A 20711-nucleotide genomic window follows, 5' to 3' on the forward strand; every position below is an offset into this window, starting at 1 on the left:
TCAGTCTCGAGATATTTGCTGAAATGCCACCAGGAGCTACGTGAGACAATACATGTGGATATAAGACCACATTTCTACTGACATAGATTATATATATCGGTGTCAGAAATGTTAAAACTCAAACATTAAAGTACAAAATATACTTCTTAGCCAAGACAGTAGAACCACGTTAATGCCAAAAATAACAGCAACCGTAAAAAACTAATGTTTACAGATATTGAAATATAAAAGATGCCATCTTCCTTTTTATGTACAGACAGGATACGATCAAACAATAAGCCCTGTCTCCATTTCAGCATAGACGGATTTATTTTTAGGAGAGAGAGGATTTTCGTAGACTTCTTAACCTTACAATTTACGGCATCCAACGGCATAGCACCGTCACCTTAAAGGAGTGTTATCAGTTGAATTATTTAGCCTCTGTCATCATTTATCTATTTAGAAAATTTAATGTTCATCCAGGTTTACCTCAGTTTTTCATTGCGCTTCTTATATTTAAAGTGATAATAACTCTTCGTTTCGGCAAAAAAATGAATTTTCCTGTAGTGAACAACAATTTTCTCATACTTACCAATGGTTAATGAATCCATTTTTACATTCAAAGTTAGTACCTGGTTTTTTTCTAAAAAGTTTGGTTTTTTGTTAAATTCTCTTAAGAGATTTTAACAGAGTATAGCCATCAATGGAGGTTACGTCGTCTAAAGACAAGCTCAGATATCAGAATAATAGCTATAACCGGCGTTTTGTGGTAAAACAGAATATATTATATTTCTATGAGTTATTCACAATGTTTTTACTGTGAAATATAGATCTCATATGAAGAGTTATTATCCCTTTAATACTTTGGTCGGGTTTTAGTAACATTCATTGTTTTTACCCGGCACCCAAATATGATGCTGTTAGGCTGTAACTCGAAAAGATATTTGGCATCAAACAGATGAGATGGGATCAAAAGAGATTTTATTTGTACGTGTTCATGGTTATAAAGTCGATACTGGTCGTGTGATATCCGTACAGTGCCGTATGTCCCATATGATGCAGCGTCCGAAGACGGGCTGTGACTACCCTCTACCAGGGCGACATATTGATTTTTCACAGAACTGTATGTCTCTAGATAAGTAGACAGTCATTTTGGCTCAGCAAAAAATGTCCACAATAATAACTGCGGCCCTGGTTGAGGGTAGGCTGTGACCGTACGGTATCGTACCGATTAACGACCTCTGTGGCGTTGTCAACTTGAAACTTTGACAAATTTTTAAAGTACACTGCAACAATTTCGTAGACGGCGTTGCACAGTGCCCATCACATCCAAATAAAAAACTGTTCGACAGACTTGCCACGCAAGATTGTCTTGCGACACGGAGTTGTCAAACTTGCCAAGGAGATACAATCCTCTCATGGTTTTAGGAATCATAAAGTAATAGTGAAGATGCAATATAATAACTAAATCTAATTCACTTGCATAAATGTGAAATTATATGTGTCTCTTTATTATGGTGCTTAAAAACGCACGGGGAAGCAATGACATGTTAAATAAGATAATTTTATGTTAACGCGTCAGTCAGCAAGGAAGCCGCATAGGGGAAAGCGCGACATTTGCAAACTGTAGTGTTCACAAATATAATTCCCAGACATGTAAATTAATTTGATTAGAGTCGATTGCTTGTGCACTCGACTCGTTTTATGGCCTTACCTGTAGTTATGTAACTTCAGTGGACGTGTGCAATTTGAATAATTAAAATTAGGATGTACCGCCAAATAATGCAGCACAGAATCCACCTTGTGATAAGAAATATGTATAAAAGATGTCTACAATTAATATCGGGAGTTCAGAAGGAAGAAGACTCGAAGGAGACCGCTCGACGGAGCCATGGGAGACGGCCTAGAGCTTGGAGGTTTCACGTAGATGACGTAGTTAGACAGAGTCAACCAATAAACCATTAAACTGGTCATTATGTGGACTTGGGTTTTCTTTGCGCGACCTTACGTAAATCTGACACGAACTGTGGAATCTTTGATTTGCGTTATCCACTGAGTAAGTCTAAAACGTAATGTCCTATTTCGAGCCCACGTTTGAATTAAGCGTTCAAAATTATATAAGTTTAGGACATTCATCTCATATGTATGCCCTCTACCAGGGCGAGTGATAGATTTTTTAACAGATATTCACAGATATGTCTCTAGCTATATAGATGGTCATTTAAAGCTCAACTCACCCTGTTGAGGAATCCCATGTGGAAACAATTATCTCTGCGCGCGCGCCAAAGGCTTTGTACTTGCTCTGCATGAGCTGAGCTTCACAACGATGTGATAACTGCTCGTTACGCAACCAGTCTAAGCCTTTTTTATATGTCACAGTAGAGCAAGTGATTGAAGTCGGAGTAATTAACTGTCTTGATTGCTGTCACGCAGACTTAGACTGGACTTGCTAAGTGGCAGTGCCTGAGCAGTTATGCAAACAATTATCAGCCATGTAATCAGCCTTGAGATTTCTCAACAGGGTGAGTTGAGCTTTAAATGACCATCTATCTATCTAGAGACATATCTGTGAATATCTGTAAAAATCTATCACTCGCCCTGGTAGAGGGTATCATATGTATATGTAAAGGTACATAACAAAACGACAAATGTTTACACACTCGCTGTAGACCGAAGACATTCACAAAACAAATTTTAAAAAATAGATAAGAATGTCCTATAAGATTTCATCTTGTGGCGGCAGTCGTGGAAAATGTAACCTTGGTTTACGAGTCAATATGCGCTATTTACATGTTTTTCCTTCAGCTATTTAGTTTTTCTCAGTAAGTCGTCCTTTTACCACAAACAGTCCGGTGTAATCTGATCGAATGTCTAAACTTCTTGTATTATCTTCATACCACACCATTTCGTCAAAACCAGCCGTCTTCAGAGCATTAGTGATTTTAGCTTTGTCAAGTGGCAGACAAAAGAACTTCTCTTTACCAACTGTGTAATACGTCTCATCCAACACTCCAACAAGAACGATGTGTCCCCCGTGACGTAGAAGTCTGGCTATTTTGACGAGCGCCCTCTGGTAGCTGGTGACATCATGACAAGCAGCCTCTAAACACAGGCTGCTGAGGACTGCATCAAATGGCTCGCCAGGATTTGGAGACAAGATGTCTTCTTTCGTGACATCGCAGTGTTTGACGGGAGTCATTTTCTCGCGGAAGATGAGCTGATTTTCCATCCATTTGCTCCTATAAATACCAACAGTTATGAAAGGTAAACAATTATGTGGCGTTCACTTGGATCAAATACACATGAACAAATAAACACCTGTAAGTAGATGTTTGCCATCGTGAGACACAAGAACCATGCAAATGATGTGCTCGTCTTTTAATAGCAGCTCCATTTCATTTTCTTGATAAAACCATCTTTAATTTTTTTAACTTTATCATTTAGCAAATACCATAATGGCAAAAAAAATCGTTTTTTTTTTTTTTTTGATAAAAAAAAATTAACGTGATTGTATCTTTTAAAAATATATTTTTAACATCTGTACAAAAAAGATAATGTTATATACTTCTTCCATAGGAAAGGCCTGTGATGCTAGAATATTGCAAATGGTTCTAATTAATGGAATAATTGGTTAAATCATTTTAGTGACCATGATTATATACGATGGTACCTTTTTTGTTATGTTAAAAAAATTATATGATTTCACTTCACTTTGGTGGCTAAAGCCCCCTTTACACTGGACGGCGTCCTTTCTGCGTCCTTTAGTACGGCCCCGTTCGAGAGTAAAAAAAATCTTTACGTGTCGACAACTGGCCGATCATTGAGCATTAATTCTGCAACCAAAGCAATGCTTGTGTCTCCTTTCTACAACCACAGCGATGCCAGTTTCCTGGTGGCACAAAGGACGCAGAGAAGAACGCCGTCAAGTTTAAAGGGGGTTTTTAAAAGCGATTGACGGAATCGCAGGAAATTGGTACAGCTAAAGGTAGAGGTTTTTGAGCACAAGTACTTTACACTTAATGGAATTTTAAATGCTTTGCCGTTTGAATCTTAGAATGCGCCATCCGAACACTTATTTATTTATTTATTTTTGAAAATTAAACTTACTCATCTCCGTCCAACTTGGCATGGTATTTGAAGTGTGGAGACCAGTCGTGGGCGGTGTCGTCTGCTGCCCACCATTTCACCAGCTCATCTCTGTTACACTTGGCGTACTCACTCAGTGTGATCCTGTCGAACCATTTGGCGCTGGGAATGAGATTGGCAATCACCGGCCCTGATCCTATTTCCAAAATGCGGCGACCTGTGATAGTCCCTGCAAATAAAAAAGAAGTCTCGAGTTCAAAGTTTTTTATCGGTCAGTGTGCCTCTACTTGTAATATCGCCATTGGAAAGCCATGAATAATTCGTCTTTCACAGCGAACTAGCTTGACTTACAGGTTCTGTATAAGTAAAATAATAAAAAAAGCAAAACAAGAAAACAAATATTGCCCCCAGGACGCCTTCCAAGCAATGGCGGTACTCTGTCATGACGCTCTGGACACCCCAAAATGATAAAAATAGCACAAATAAATGAATAAATAATAAATAATACAAAAAAAAAAAAAAAAACTAAACCCTATTTCATGTCCCTTTTTATGATCCGCATATCTTTAAAGCGTTTCAGCAGGCCTTTGATGTCGTAGATGTAGGGAAAGTTGAGAGCCAGGGGGGGTGCAAGAAGGCCTAGACACCCCCTCCCCCCCCCAACACAAAGACTTTTTAGGCACGTCAAACATAAGTGCAGGGAGCATTTTGTAGGTGAGGGTATTAGCAGAAGGGGGTGACAATGTACTACACTGTAGTATACGATCGAGGAAATCCTACCTGAGGAAAATATTTTATGAAGAGTTTTCGGTATGAATATTGGTGAAGTGGGTTCTTCCGGCGTTCCTTCGAGTATGCACGATTTTAGATATTCTTCTGCACTGAATTTCTTCTGGTAGTCCTCTCCAAATAAAAGCATGTTGGTCATATTGTGTCAATATTAATTGTTGCTATCAGATGTTTCGATCCTTTAAGCCGCGTTTACAGCAAGCGGATACTTCCACGAAATGTTGGTAGCTCTTCCAAGTCTCGGGCGTTATTTTATCTGCATAGGTGGCCTATCTGCGTTCTTACCAAACTTTGATGTCCCTGTAATAATAAGGATAATCATAATTAATAATTAATTTTTGACGTGCAGCTTAGTCGAGCCAAGCAAGTCAAAGCATTAAATATTTTCACTCTCTTCGCCCCCTTTGTATGGATTCAAGGTGCACTAGCCAAACAGTATACCTACATATTCTTGTGTTTGTAAAGGTTTTTTTAAATGGGCCGTTATTGTTGATCTGACCTCATTTATTGCAGGTCCCTTTTAACTTTGCATATATTGATCCTCGGGACGACCGAACATGGAGTTACTATTTTTACTGAGGTAGCATACGCTATATACACACGTATAAGAAATCTGGGAATACTTCGAATTAGTAGATAATTTGTCTCGATATTGACTTCATGGACGAATTTTATGTTAGAACTTACAGTTTAATGTCAACTAAGAAATTAGAAGGAGAGTTTTTCAACCATTTTTGCAAGTGCACTGATAAGCACAACAAAGAACCAGCAAAAGCGACGGAAATCCCCATAGCTAAAAATAATCCTTATCGTGTCCTTACAGTGACACTGAAACTTATTCGCCATTTTATAGTGAATTTTCGCGTTTGTAACATTCTCAATTATTAGCAAGGGGGAATGATTGGATTTGTTTAACGTTTACTTTGACAGTGCCCAGTTTCATTTTGAAGAAGATTAGGCCTGAGAAAAATTTCAAACTTGCAGTCCAATCCTGCTGCCGGACACCAAAATAGTTACAGTTCCTTTAATCTTTTTCAGCCGCTTTAAGGAGGTTTGTAAGGATGGATGCCACCAGACCAGAGTATATCCACAACCATCTGAGCCTTGACTTGAAGAATGAGATCACCAGAGATCAGTTTAAAGCCATAAAACAACTGCTCTGGGGCACAGTGGGGGAGGGCCCAGCTGGAGAAAGCAGAAGATGTGTGTCACGTGTTTAACCTGATGTTTGACAAGGGCATTATTTCAATTGGAGAGTATGGTGTACTGAAGAGATTGGTGAGGGATGCTGGAATAGGAAGATTGGTTGGTGTCATTGAAGAGGCAGAAAACAGAATAAGGACGTGTGAGTATTTTAAACGTACCTTTATTTGGTATATGACAGATAAAGTGTATGTATTTCTTTCTCCTCATTCTCTCTCTCTCTCTCTCTCTCTCTCTCTTTGTGTGTGTGTGTGTGTTTGTGTAAATGATGTGTCAATCCTACGGTAAGTTCTGTTATCTTTCTTAAGATTCTGTAATATTTTCAACAAAATGAGCTTTTACAGCAATTACAGCTGATTTTTGTCTTTTGTCACCTCCAGATAAAGCAAATGAAGACCAGGCCAAGAAGGAATAATTAAGGCCTTTTGGCTCCTTTGCAGCAGTGGCATCAATTTAGAGAAAGCTCACCTGAGGGAGGAATTTTGTGGACTTCTTAACTTAATTCACGCAAGTCTGTAGAATAACGTGTCTAAATTTCTGCAACCCCATTCAGAGACGGTATCTGTGTTTAGACCAACTTTCAGTTCAGCCAAGCCACCATTGAAGGCAATTGACGGTAACTTGAACCAGGTTAAATACAGGGATATAGTGTTGTGAACACTTAGCTTGCTTACCATTTGAAATGGGGCACTTCCGTGACAACTTTACCCCCCCCCCCCCCCCCCCCCCAAAGATGACATTGCAGACCACATCGTACACGAGCAATTCCTGATTTCCTACAGATCCAAGAGGACAACCTTTGCGTTGGCCGTCCATATCCACTTACAGGAACCCAAAATATAACCTCTGGATAGATATAACTCACCGAGCTAATACATACTTTACTGATCTGGCCTACAAATTTGCCTCAACGAAATGCCAGGTCAAATCTCTGAATGTATATGCCTCGCCGAGTAGGAGGTCTATAGTCAGCCGTGCTTTCAGAGGACAAACTCTGACTGATGTGTGGAACAGTACACAATGCCAGATCAAATCCTCAAAAAATAGTCTGAAGGAATGCCTTGCCGAGGTCTCAGACTGCAGTCAATGGAGATCATATACGTAATAAACTGTTGAAATAAATCTGTTGAATTGGTCTTAATAGTTCTTTGCTGTGAGAGAAAATTCAGAAAGCCTCATGCCTTTCAAAAAGTTGTTTCCAAAAAAAGCACTGTGCATGCATTGTTGTTATTCGCCACAAAATCCTCCATGTGTTGTTTTTAAAGTTGTTTGAAATATTTTAAATAAATATTTGATGAAAGATTGAAATTGAATGATTTAATAAAGACATATCACCCATGATGGCAATTGTTGTTTATTTATTACTTTAAGACGGGGAACAATTTAAGAAATTATATTTTGAAAGTCTACATAGAAAGGTCTCTTATTATCTTTGAAGTTAGAAATCAAAATCTTTTTTATCGGACACAATAAGAGAGGGTGGCAGTCGATGGGGTGGGGGTCTTTTTCGCATGCAGCATTGACATTTCTGTTTTAAAGTCATTTAACGGAAATCATACTTGCCGTCAATTCAAAATAAAGCCTATTTGTTATAGTGAGGAATGTCGACAACAGTTTGGAGCTTTCGAACGTTTATTCACCGACTCTCTTTTTCAGAGAATCTACAAATATTTATACTCCATTTTCCCAAAGAATTTTCCACTCACATATTACAAAACGCTATTCAGTATTTCCTAATTTAGTAATTTCTTTGAGACTTGTTTTTAATTTAAAATATTTAAAATATTTTCCTAATTACTCATGCTTGGACCTTGTCCATCTCGAGTATGTATGAGTTTTACACGTGTTAGAAACGTGCAAATCTATAGAAAATTAACCAATTAAATCCAACTATATGTGACTTTGAAATGTTCCATCCTTTGTTACTTCGAGAACAGTCTCTACACTTGTTGACACTTAAAGAAATTTAACTTGCACTCAATAACTTCCTACACATATGATTCTGTTTTAATTGTTTTGTAATCATTGAAAGTGTAATTCAATTGGTTTTCAACATATTCAAAAGCCTTACAAACATGAAAAGCAAGATACAGCTAGAGAGGGTGGCAATCGGGGGGCGGGATCTTTTTGGCATGCAGCCATTTCTGTTTAAAATTCAGGACACGGTACTCGTGCATGACGTCAGTTCTAAGTAAAGCCCCTTTCAGAAGCCTTTGCAAATATGAGTAGGCCTACCGCTGTGAGAATTGGTCTTCGGGTAGCCCGAACGTCGAGTTGACGCCACTGACACTGAGCGAAGTACGTCAAAATTTTAATTAAAATTAGTATACATCCTACATTATATCTAGAAAACATTCCTGGGGAATTGATTATATTAACATACATTTTATGTCAATCAATCAAATAATGACAAGCGAAAGCGACGGAAAATTCCATGACTAAATAAACTTGTCATCGCTAAATATAACCCTTGCCACGTATGGCTATCGATGACGCTGTCGCCATTTTGCAGCACACACCCCACACGCGTATAAGAAATCTGGAAATACTTCGAATCAGAAGGCAAGTTGTCATTATATTAATTTCAAATAAGAATTTTATGTCATAAACTTTTATTAATACTTTATCTCAGTATAATCATAATGTTAATGTTATTTTAGCAATTAGAATGGGAGTTTGCCAACCAATTTGACATGTGAATTGACAAGCATAAAGATGACAAGCAAAAATTTCTATGACATTAAAAATTTCCCATCGCTAAAAATAAACCTTATCAAGTCCTCACCATGACACATAACTTATTTTCCTTTTTGTAATGAATTTTAAGCGTTTATAAGGGCTTAAAAACTTTCAAACTTGTGGCCAGACACAAATAAATTTAGTTTCTTTTTCAGCCGCTATATTAAAGGAGGATTGTAATGATGGAAGACAGTCCAGCGTATATCAACAACCGCCTGAGCCTTTCCTTGAAGAGCGAGATCACCAAAGATCAGTTAGAGAATATAAAACAACTGCTACAGGGCAAAGTAGGGAAAGGCGAACTGGAGAAGGCTGAAGATTTTTGTTATGTGTTTAACCTGCTGTTTGACCGGCGCGATATTGACATTGGAGAGTATGGTTTTCTTAAGAAGTTGGTGGAGGGTGCTGGAATACCACGATTGGTTGATGTCATTAAAGAGGCAGAAAATAGAATACGTAATTACTGTTTACTGTAAAAACAGTGTTTAGCTCCTAAACACATTTCTAAGCGCCTGTTTTGTCTCATTTTTCAACGCTCCTAAGCACTTTGGCTCCTTAGCATGTAACAAGCTTTTAGCCTGAATGTGTTTAGCAGTATTATATGCGTCTTTAACGGCTATATATATGTATGGTGTATATGATACGCTTTAAGGCGTTAAGGGTTTCAACGGTCTTAGCTACATTCATTCATTCATTCTATATATTCTGTTATAATTTTAATGAATTAAGCATCTTGGACTGATTTCTTACTTTCTTTTTTGTCTAGAGGAAGTTCAAGATGCAGCAGGAGCGCCCCAGGAGGCCAATACGGAATCAGTGGGCCATCTGTATACCTAAGAATTTAAAGCCTGCCGACCTCTCTTCAGCAACTTCTGCAACTAGGAGCAGCAGCAGTTGAGAGTGACATTTTGTTTTTGTCTACTAGGACCACAGATTGATTTTTTACTAGATATTCACAGATATGTTTCTGTCCATTTTTGATTTTTTTCTGTGAGTATCAAGTAACATTAGCAGCCTTAATTTAAAGGTATAGGTGACGAATTGTTTTAATAAAGTGAGTTTTGTTTTAGGGGGAGGGGTACTACGTGACAAGATCTTAACCTCCTTACTTAGTACCTGTAGCTGATTAAGGTTTTAAGGTAAAAAGGATGCATTTTTATCAAAGATCGCTAATTACATGACCAACTCCGAATTTATATGTATTGATATGTAAATAATTAGTTGGACATTTTTTCTGAAGGATGTGTACCGTTGAAGTCATTATATGCTGGAGTGTACATCTGATTTAAAACAGATCAAAAATGATGCTTGTAAGTGATAAGAAATTACTATCCTGTTCCCAAAATTCCCAAAATTAAAAATAATGATTTAGAAAACATGTTTGATAGCGTTTGAAATTAATAAATAAGATTGAAAAGAAATCGAATCAAAAGGTCGAAAATGCGATCAAAGTGGTACCTTTCGCGCCTTAGGTCCGTCCCTTAGCCCTTTTACTATGGTTTAATTTGTCAGTGATGACAATGGAAATAAACTCATATCATTGCAGTTTGTCAGATTCAATCATCCACTATGTTCAGAATCTCAGAATGGAGGAAATTGGACATTTAACACTGTTCTGTTGATATTTTTCCCATCTCATCAACTTTCTTAGTTGATCATATAAAAATGGCAGTAAACTGTTTATTTTGTTTTATGTTAAAAAAGTGTTAAAAATGGAAATAAACCCATTTCAGAACAGTGCTGTCTTGTTTACATTTTGGCATTTCCAAGGTGATCTGAATATCCATGATACTAATGTTTTATTATTAAAAATTAATGGTCATTATGCTGTTAAACATTATGTAAAATTGCATCAAAATTTGAAGAAACCCCTATTTTGGGCACTGCTCCCATGATGATCATTTAAGGAAAATCATGTCACTTACTGTTCTCAAACTTACAGGAAAGAAACATGGGACAAAAATACAGCTTCAGTAGGCAATGCAGTCTGTTTGGTAATTTTTTCTGGCAATTTAACAGTTTTTTGTGAAAAATTAATTTTTCCCATATTGGCATTTTTAAGGTGTGACTTTGAAGTTCTATGGGCCTGAAGACCTTTGCTAGTCACATTTTCTGAATGTCCATGTTACTAATATTTCATTATCAAAAATTGATGGTCATTATATTGTTAAACATTATGTAATATTGCATCAAAATTTGAAAAAAAAACCTATTTTGGGCACTGCTCCCATGATGACCATTTAAGAAAAACCATGTCACTTACAATGCAATCTGCCAGTTTGGTAAATTTTTCTGGCAATTAAACAGATTTTTTGTGAAAATTTATATGATTTATGTGATTTAGAACCTCCACGGGCTTGAAGACCCATGCTGGTCACATTTTCTGAAAATCCATGATACGCTTATTTTATTATTAAATATTGACGGTCATTATGCTGTTAAGTAATGTTGCATCAAAATAGAAGAAAACACAATTTGTGGTGCTGCTGCCATGTTGACCATTATGGGAAAACCCTGTTACTTATGACTGTCAAACTTTCAAAATAGAAACACAGGACTAAAATGCAGCCTGAGTTGGAAAGCAGTCTAATTGGCTTCTTTTTCTGGAAGTTATACATTTTAGTGAAATATTCATTATTATCGTTTTGGCATATTCATTGTGGGACTCGGAGCTCCCATGGACATGAAGCCAAATGGTAATCAAATTTTCTCCATGTCTATGCTATTTATAGTCAATAATCAAAAATTGGTGATAATTATTCTGTAATTTATTATGTAATGTTACATCAAAATTGACAAAAATCTTTTTGCTCTGCTACTACAAACATTATGAAAAGAAAACTGTGTTACTTATTATTATTTTAAAATTACAAGTATGATTTTTAGGATTGGCATGCAGTTCAAATCAGAGAGCCAGCTCAATTGGGTTATCATTTATTATTGAATTTATGCAATTTTGTGTGAATTTTTCATTTTTCTCATTCTGGCATTTTCAAAGTGGGAACTTGAACTCCCATGGGCCTGAAGCCTTATGCTTGTTACACATTTTACTTACAACGATATTACCTGTTGAGCATAATTAAAATTTGACGTTGAATTTGCAGTTAAGCATAATGTACTTTTGCATTAGTAGTCTATTTTGTGCATTGTTATTTTCTGCTTTTTGTCTGTACATTTGACAGCTTTGCTGCCTTGTTTTTAATTTTTTTTTTTTTTTTTTTTTTTTAAGATTTCGCTTTTCATATGTAAATCTCTATTTCTGGCAGAATAAATGGTTACTGGTACCTACCAATATTATTGTCCTTCTCACTGGACACAGTTCTAAATATTTGATTGTTGGTGGAAGGCCGCGATAGGGTCACGGGGTGGCATTACAAAACGAACTTGAGATTTCAATCTTTCCTTTCATGGCCACTGAAACAAAACCTCCTCAAAGGAGGCCTTGCACCGGCTTATATCATGAGCGCCTTTGTCCTAGCTAAAGCTAGATATATACTGAACAAAAAATGAATTGACAAATATGGGTACAGATTGGACAACCCCACATCCCACCTCCCATAACACCCATGACGGCAATTGTTGTCTTTTTATTACTTGAAGACTGGGGAAAATTCAAGAAATTATATTTTGAAAGTCTACATGTACACAGAATGGTCTCTTATTCTTTTTGAAGTTAGAAATCAAAACCTTTTTTATCGGACACAATAAGAGAAGGTGGCAATCGATGGGGGGAGTCCTTGTCGCATGCAGCCATTTCTGACATTTCTGCTTATAAAGTCATTTCAATGCATTGCCGTCAATTCAAAATAAATAAAATAAAATAAAGCTTATCAAAAGCCTTACAAACATGAAAAGCAAGATACAGCTAGAGAGGGTGGCAATCGGGGGGCGGGATCTTTTTGGCATGCAGCCATTTCTGTTTAAAATTCAGGACGCGGTACTCGTACATGACGTCAGTTCTAAGTAAAGCCCCATTCAGAAGCCTTTGCAAATATGAGTACCCGGTACCGCAGTGAAAATTGGTCTTCGGGTAGCCCGAACGTGGAGTTGACGCCACTGACACTGAGCGAAGTACGTCAACATTAATTACTATACATCCTACATTATATCTAGAAAACATTCCTGTGAAATTGATTATATTAACATACATTTTATGTCAATTAATCAAATAAAGACAAACGAAAGCGACGGAAATTTCCATGACTAAATAAACTTGTCATCGCTAAATATAACCCTTGTCACGTACTGGCTATCGATGACGCTGTCGCCATTTTGCAGCACACACCCCACACGCGTATAAGAAATCTGGAAATACTTCGAATCAGAAGGCAAGTTGTCATTATATTAATTTCAAATAAGAATTTTATGTCATAAACTTTTATTAATACTTTATCTCAGTATAATCATAATGTTAATTTAATGTTATCTTAGCAATTAGAATGGGAGTTTGTCAACCAATTTGACATGTGAATTGACAAGCATAATGATGACAAGCAAAAATTTCTATGACATTAAAAAATTCCCATCGCTAAAAATAAACCTTATCAAGTCCTCACCATGACACATAACTTATTTTCCATTTTGTAATGAATTTTAAGCGTTTATAAGGGCTTAAAAACTTTCAAACTTGTGGCCGGACACAAATAAATTTAGTTTCTTTTCCAGATGCTATATTAAAGGAGGATTTTGATGATGGAAGGCGACAGTCCAGAGGATATCAACCTCAATCTGAGCGTTTACCTACAGAATGAGATCACTAGTGATCTGTTAAGGAAGATGAAACAACTGCTATCAAGCCGCGTGGGGAGGGCCCAGCTGGAGGAGGCAGATGTGCTTTGTGTGTTTAACCTGATGTCTGACAAGGGCATTATTTCTGTTGGAAAATACGAAGAACTGAAAAAATTAGTGACGCGTGCTGGAAAACCACAATTGGTTGAGAAAATTGAAGAGGCAGAATACAGAATAAGTAATTACTACCGTAAGTATAAACGTTTACTCCAACTATATATTACCGGTGCTCTGAGAGGGAGAGAGAGAGAGAGAGAGAGATTATTCACACAGGAGTGAGCACAGTGCTGAACAAACACAGCGGCCTATTCACTTACGTTAAGGTCTGTTGCCTTCCATCTAGATTTTTGGTATTTTGAATGAATTAAGCTTCTTGAACTATTTCTTACTTTTTTGCCTAGAGGCATTTCAAGTTGAAGCAGGAGCTCCCCAGCAGGCCAATCAGGAATCATTGAACCAAATGTATACGTAAGAAGTTGAAGCCTGTCCATCTCTCTACAGCAATGCCAGCAACTGGGAGCAGCATCAGCAGAGAGTGACATTTTGTTTTCTTCTACTAGGACCACAGATTGATTTTTCACTAGATATTCACAGATATGTCTCTGGCCATTTATGAACTTTTTTTCCTTTAAGTATCAAGTAACATACGCTGCCATAATTTAAAGGTATAGGTGACGAATTGTTTTAATAAAGTGAGTTTTGTTTTAGGGGGAGGGGTACTACGTGACAAGATCTTAACCTCCTTACTTAGTACCTGTAGCTGATTAAGGTTTTAAGGTAAAAAGGATGCATTTTTATCAAAGATCGCTAATTACATGACCAACTCCGAATTTATATGTATTGATATGTAAATAATTAGTTGGACATTTTTTCTGAAGGATGTGTACCGTTGAAGTCATTATATGCTGGATTAAATCTGATTTAAAACAGATCAAAAATGATGCTTGTAAGTGATAAGAAATTACTATCCTGTTCCCAAAATTCCCAAAATTAAAAATAATGATTTAGAAAACATGTTTGATAGCGTTTGAAATTAATAAATAAGATTGAAAAGAAATCGAATCAAAAGGTCGAAAATGCGATCAAAGTGGTACCTTTCGCGCCTTAGGTCCGTCCCTTAGCCCTTTTACTATGGTTTAATTTGTCAGTGATGACGAAAGAAATAATCTTCCACTATGTAGTGCCTTATCAAAAATCTCTGGCATATACGGATTTTGAATTGTTTATTGATGTATTTCTTTTTATTATTATTATTATTTTGCAGAATATCATATTTTATACGTTTCAGTTCCAGTGTGATATACATGTATCAACCTTTCAATTTACTTTCACAAACTATTAGTATATAGTATTGTTCATCTGTTTGATGTGAATACTTTCTGACTTTATATCATGGACAGTCTAATTTCTAATCGTAATCACATCTATTTTCCTTTTGATATTCACGTTTTAACCACATGTAAACACCAAAAAGACGTAAGTATTATTGATATTGTAATTGTTCTCTATGACATCAACTGTGATATTCAGTTGGAGTAAATAGTTTGATCTGTACTTAGCATCACTTATGTTGTGGGGGTATAAGTACAGAATAGAAGACAGTCTGTAATACCGAGGTCAGGAGTGTATGTGAGCAGATATTTGGCGTGTAGAGCAATCCTGGCAAATGATCATGAAATACTCTTATGTATATATCCCTATATAACTATTTGTGTAATGATGGTGGTTACTTATACGTGTATTTTTTATATATGATATAGTTTGTTGTATTGTCCATGATCGTACCTTTTGCTGAAAGTGTGAATCAATAAAGGATGTGAATCTGAATAGCGGCTTGTGATCTATCTATACACCGTTTTTTTTTATGTACAGACACAGATGTATAGCGATCACCTCCGTCTGTCGTCGTCGTCGTCGCCGTTTCAGTATATATGCAGCACCGATAACACGATAAGTGAAAAAACGCTTTATTTTTTGGCTTGAAACTTACAGAACTGATGAATATTCATAATACGCAGGTCAAGTTCGAAAATCAGCTCGATTGGGCCACTTTTATGGAAGTTATGCTGTTTTTTCACTTTTTTCAGCATATATGCAACACTGATAACACAATATAAGAAAAACAGATTGGCCAATTGTCATTGTACTCTCAGGAGTGGTCAATCTTACTAAAACGCAGGTTGAGTTCGAAAATCAGCATATTCGGGACATTATTTTAGAAGTTATGCTTTTTTTTTTTTTCACATTTCCTCAGATTCAATTCTTAGGCATGTTAACAGTCTCATTATTGAACTAATAAGATACGTAAAAGTGTTTGTTTGACATTTTTTTTCATCTTTACAACATTGTTAGTTGATTGTGTAAAAATGATGGTAAACTTGTTATCATGTATTGTATTGGAAATTGGACATTTAACACTGTTCTGTTGATATTTTTCCCATCTCATCAACTTTCTTAGTTGATCATATAAAAATGGCAGTAAACTGTTTATTTTGTTTTATGTTAAAAAAGTGTTAAAATGGAAATAAACCCATTTCAGAACAGTGCTGTCTTGTTTACATTTTGGCATTTCCAAGGTGATCTGAATATCCATGATACTTATGTTTTATTATTAAAAATTAATGGTCATTATGCTGTTAAACATTATGTAAAATTGCATCAAAATTTGAAGAAACCCCTATTTTGGGCACTGCTCCCATGATGATCATTTAAGGAAAATCATGTCACTTACTGTTCTCAAACTTACAGGAAAGAAACATGGGACAAAAATACAGCTTCAGTAGGCAATGCAGTCTGTTTGATAATTTTTTCTGGCAATTTAACAGTTTTTTGTGAAAAATTAATTTTTCCCATATTGGCATTTTTAAGTTGTGACTTTGAAGTTCTATGGGCCTGAAGACCTTTGCTAGTCACATTTTCTGAATGTCCATGTTACTAATATTTCATTATCAAAAATTGATGGTCATTATATTGTTAAACATTATGTAATATTGCATCAAAATTTGAAAAAAAACCTATTTTGTGCACTGCTCCCATGATGACCATTTAAGAAAAACCATGTCACTTACAATGCAATCTGCCAGTTTGGTAAATTTTTCTGGCAATTAAACAGTTTTTTTGTGAAAATTTATATGATTTATGTGATTTAGAACCTCCACGGGCTTGAAGACCCATGCTGGTCACATTTTCTGAAAATCCATGATACGCTTATTTTATTATTAAATATTGACGGTCATTATGCTGTTAAGTAATGTTGCATCAAAATAGAAGAAAACACAATTTGTGGTGCTGCTGCCATGTTGACCATTATGGGAAAACCCTGTTACTTATGACTGTCAAACTTTCAAAATAGAAACACAGGACTAAAATGCAGCCTGAGTTGGAAAGCAGTCTAATTGGCTTCTTTTTCTGGAAGTTATACATTTTAGTGAAATATTCATTATTAGCGTTTTGGCATATTCATTGTGGGACTCGGAGCTCCCATGGACATGAAGCCAAATGGTAATCAAATTTTCTCCATGTCTATGCTATTTATAGTCAATAATCAAAAATTGGTGATAATTATTCTGTAATTTATTATGTAATGTTACATCAAAATTGACAAAAATCTTTTTGCTCTGCTACTACAAACATTATGAAAAGAAAACTGTGTTACTTATTATTATTTTAAAATTACAAGTATGATTTTTAGGATTGGCATGCAGTTCAAATCAGAGAGCCAGCTCAATTGGGTTATCATTTATTATTGAATTTATGCAATTTTGTGTGAATTTTTCATTTTTCTCATTCTGGCATTTTCAAAGTGGGAACTTGAACTCCCATGGGCCTGAAGCCTTATGCTTGTTACACATTTTACTTACAACGATATTACCTGTTGAGCATAATTAAAATTTGACGTTGAATTTGCAGTTAAGCATAATGTACTTTTGCATTAGTAGTCTATTTTGTGCATTGTTATTTTCTGCTTTTTGTCTGTACATTTGACAGCTTTGCTGCCTTGTTTTTATTTTATTTATTTTTTTTTTTCATTTTTTTTTTTTAAGATTTCGCTTTTCATATGTAAATCTCTATTTCTGGCAGAATAAATGGTTACTGGTACCTACCAATATTATTGTCCTTCTCACTGGACACAGTTCTAAATATTTGGTTGTTGGTGGAAGGCCGCGATAGGGTCACGGGGTGGCATTACAAAACGAACTTGAGATTTCAATCTTTCCTTTCATGGCCACTGAAACAAAACCTCCTCAAAGGAGGCCTTGCACCGGCTTATATCATGAGCGCCTTTGTCCTAGCTAAAGCTAGATATATACTGAACAAAAAATGAATTGACAAATATGGGTACAGATTGGACAACCCCACATCCCACCTCCCATAACACCCATGACGGCAATTGTTGTCTTTTTATTACTTGAAGACTGGGGAAAATTCAAGAAATTATATTTTGAAAGTCTACATGTACACAGAATGGTCTCTTATTCTTTTTGAAGTTAGAAATCAAAACCTTTTTTATCGGACACAATAAGAGAAGGTGGCAATCGATGGGGGGAGTCCTTGTCGCATGCAGCCATTTCTGACATTTCTGCTTATAAAGTCATTTCAATGCATTGCCGTCAATTCAAAATAAATAAAATAAAATAAAGCTTATCAAAAGCCTTACAAACATGAAAAGCAAGATACAGCTAGAGAGGGTGGCAATCGGGGGGCGGGATCTTTTTGGCATGCAGCCATTTCTGTTTAAAATTCAGGACGCGGTACTCGTACATGACGTCAGTTCTAAGTAAAGCCCCATTCAGAAGCCTTTGCAAATATGAGTACCCGGTACCGCAGTGAAAATTGGTCTTCGGGTAGCCCGAACGTGGAGTTGACGCCACTGACACTGAGCGAAGTACGTCAACATTAATTACTATACATCCTACATTATATCTAGAAAACATTCCTGTGAAATTGATTATATTAACATACATTTTATGTCAATTAATCAAATAAAGACAAGCGAAAGCGACGGAAATTTCCATGACTAAATAAACTTGTCATCGCTAAATATAACCCTTGTCACGTACTGGCTATCGATGACGCTGTCGCCATTTTGCAGCACACACCCCACACGCGTATAAGAAATCTGGAAATACTTCGAATCAGAAGGCAAGTTGTCATTATATTAATTTCAAATAAGAATTTTATGTCATAAACTTTTATTAATACTTTATCTCAGTATAATCATAATGTTAATTTAATGTTATCTTAGCAATTAGAATGGGAGTTTGTCAACCAATTTGACATGTGAATTGACAAGCATAATGATGACAAGCACAAATTTCTATGACATTAAAAAATTCCCATCGCTAAAAATAAACCTTATCAAGTCCTCACCATGACACATAACTTATTTTCCATTTTGTAATGAATTTTAAGCGTTTATAAGGGCTTAAAAACTTTCAAACTTGTGGCCGGACACAAATAAATTTAGTTTCTTTTCCAGATGCTATATTAAAGGAGGATTGTGATGATGGAAGGCGACAGTCCAGAGGATATCAACCTCAATCTGAGCGTTTACCTGCAGAATGAGATCACCAGTGATCTGTTAAGGAAGATGAAACAACTGCTATCAAGCCGCGTGGGGAGGGCCCAGCTGGAGGAGGCAGATGTGCTTTGTGTGTTTAACCTGATGTCTGACAAGGGCATTATTTCTGTTGGAAAATACGAAGAACTGAAAAAATTAGTGACGCGTGCTGGAAAACCACAATTGGTTGAGAAAATTGAAGAGGCAGAAAACAGAATACGTAATTACTGTTCACTGTAAAAACAGTGTTTAGCTCCTAAACACATTTCTAAGCGCCTGTTTTGTCTCATTTTTCAACGCTCCTAAGCACTTTGGTTCCTAAGCATGTAACAAGCTTTTAGCCTGAATGTGTTTAGCAGTATTATATGCGTCTTAACGGCTATATATATGTATGGTGTATATGTTACGCTTTAAGGCGTTAAGGGTTTCAACGGTTTTAGCTACATTCACACATATTCTGTTATAATTTAAATGAATTAAGCATCTTGGACTGATTTCTTACTTTCTTTTTTTGTCTAGAGGCAGCAAGAGTGCCCCAGCAGGCCAGTACGGAATCAGTGGGCCATCTGTATATGTAAGAATTTAAAGCCTGCGGACCTCGCTACAGCAACGAGGAGCAGCAGCAGTTGAGAGTGACATTTTGTTTTCTTCTACTAGGACCACAGATTGATTTTTTACTAGATATTGACAGATATGTTTCTGGCCATTTATGAAATTTTTATTATCCTTTTAATATTCACGTTATAATCACATGTAAACACCAAAAAGACGTATTATTGATATTGTAATTGTTCTCTATGACATCAAGTTACCACGAGTTTTGTGTGTGGCAATGCATCATAATGTATAGAATTGTTATTCTTATTGTACTGATGCACTATTCACTTCGTGAAAATGTCTAAAGCTATGTTAGCATATACAATTTCCATTCAAGCATTCCACTCTCCGATAAACCGCGTCCTTTGTTTAAAGTTGAGTATGCCGGAGGAAGTACAGGTATATATATATGTATATATGGAGTATTATAACTGTTCATTTTAATATTCGGTTGGAGTAAATAATTTGAACTGTACTTAGCATCACTAATGTTGTGGGGGTATAAGTACAGAATAGTGGACAGTGTTCAATACCAAGGTCAGGAGTGTACAATTCCCCCATGCTATGTGTGAGCAATTACTCCTCGTGTAGACCAATCCTGGAAAATGTTCATTATCTTTTCTATGCATACATATGTATCCCTATATAACTATTTGTGTAATGATGATGGCTACTTATACGTGTATTTTTTTATATATGATATAGTTTGTTGTATTGTCCGTGATTGTACCTTTTGCTTGAAAGTGTGAATCAATAAAAAAAACGTGAATCTGAATAGCCGCTTATGATCTATCTGTATATCGATTGTCTTTTTAGACTGCATAAGCATTTTGAAGTCTCTATTCATTGTTTTCCCAGATTCTGTCCAGGCAGGAAGCATTTGCTTCTGTGTGTAGACGGCCACAGGGGGTTGGGCTGTCCCTGGGGGGTGGTTGATTCTAAATTTTTATTACATTGAAATTTTTGCTAT

General features: G+C 36.2%; 3 protein-coding genes across 6 annotated transcripts in view; 2 read left to right on the forward strand and 1 right to left on the reverse strand.

Annotated features, from left to right (window-relative positions):
• Positions 1–1372: 1372 nt before the first annotated feature.
• The window catches only part of LOC147759270 (indolethylamine N-methyltransferase-like), a 32013-nt gene continuing 12674 nt past the window's right edge, over positions 1373–20711 (reverse strand). The window contains exons 2-4 of the mRNA XM_086998414.1: positions 4846–5154; positions 4087–4294; positions 1373–3218 (exon numbers count right to left, since the gene is read on the reverse strand). Coding sequence (XP_086854540.1) covers positions 2789–3218; positions 4087–4294; positions 4846–4993 — 786 coding nt within the window. The 5' untranslated portion in view covers positions 4994–5154 and the 3' untranslated portion in view covers positions 1373–2788. The remainder of the gene's footprint in view (positions 3219–4086; positions 4295–4845; positions 5155–20711) is intronic.
• On the forward strand, positions 8384–15411 carry LOC147759271 (uncharacterized). Of its 2 annotated transcripts, none has more exons than XM_086998425.1 (5): positions 8384–8619; positions 8952–9252; positions 9563–13124; positions 13462–13774; positions 13986–15411. In XM_086998425.1, exons 4-5 carry the CDS (start codon positions 13486–13488, stop codon positions 14054–14056), a joined length of 360 nt encoding a protein of 119 aa, XP_086854551.1. In that variant the 5' UTR covers positions 8384–8619; positions 8952–9252; positions 9563–13124; positions 13462–13485; the 3' UTR covers positions 14057–15411. The 2 variants fall into 2 exon arrangements, with proteins under 2 accessions (XP_086854551.1, XP_086854553.1); XM_086998427.1 differs by having other exon boundaries at positions 8463–8619.
• On the forward strand, positions 17765–20516 carry LOC147759272 (uncharacterized). 3 transcript variants are annotated; one of them, XM_086998428.1, is made up of 3 exons: positions 17765–18726; positions 19064–19380; positions 19664–20516. In XM_086998428.1, exons 2-3 carry the CDS (start codon positions 19088–19090, stop codon positions 19728–19730), a joined length of 360 nt encoding a protein of 119 aa, XP_086854554.1. In that variant the 5' UTR covers positions 17765–18726; positions 19064–19087; the 3' UTR covers positions 19731–20516. The 3 variants fall into 3 exon arrangements, with proteins under 3 accessions (XP_086854554.1, XP_086854556.1, XP_086854555.1); XM_086998430.1 differs by having other exon boundaries at positions 18568–18726; positions 19064–19364; XM_086998429.1 differs by lacking the exon at positions 17765–18726 and having other exon boundaries at positions 18899–19380.

The sequence above is a fragment of the Lingula anatina genome, unplaced genomic scaffold (genome assembly GCF_051362555.1).
Source record: "Lingula anatina isolate TDL-2025a unplaced genomic scaffold, LinAna3.0 unanchor82, whole genome shotgun sequence".
NCBI classification, from domain to species: Eukaryota; Metazoa; Brachiopoda; class Lingulata; order Lingulida; family Lingulidae; genus Lingula; species Lingula anatina.

Excerpts from the sequence above, each read along its gene's own strand:
- LOC147759271 (XM_086998425.1), top strand. The coding sequence starts at position 13,486 with ATGATGGAAGGCGACAGTCCAGAGGATATCAACCTCAATCTGAGCGTT. Across the intron at positions 13,775-13,985 it reads CAGAATAAGTAATTACTACC|AGGCATTTCAAGTTGAAGCA; the intron begins GTAAGTATAAAC and ends TTTTTTGCCTAG.
- LOC147759272 (XM_086998428.1), top strand. The coding sequence starts at position 19,088 with ATGATGGAAGGCGACAGTCCAGAGGATATCAACCTCAATCTGAGCGTT. Across the intron at positions 19,381-19,663 it reads ATACGTAATTACTGTTCACT|AGGCAGCAAGAGTGCCCCAG; the intron begins GTAAAAACAGTG and ends TTTTTTGTCTAG.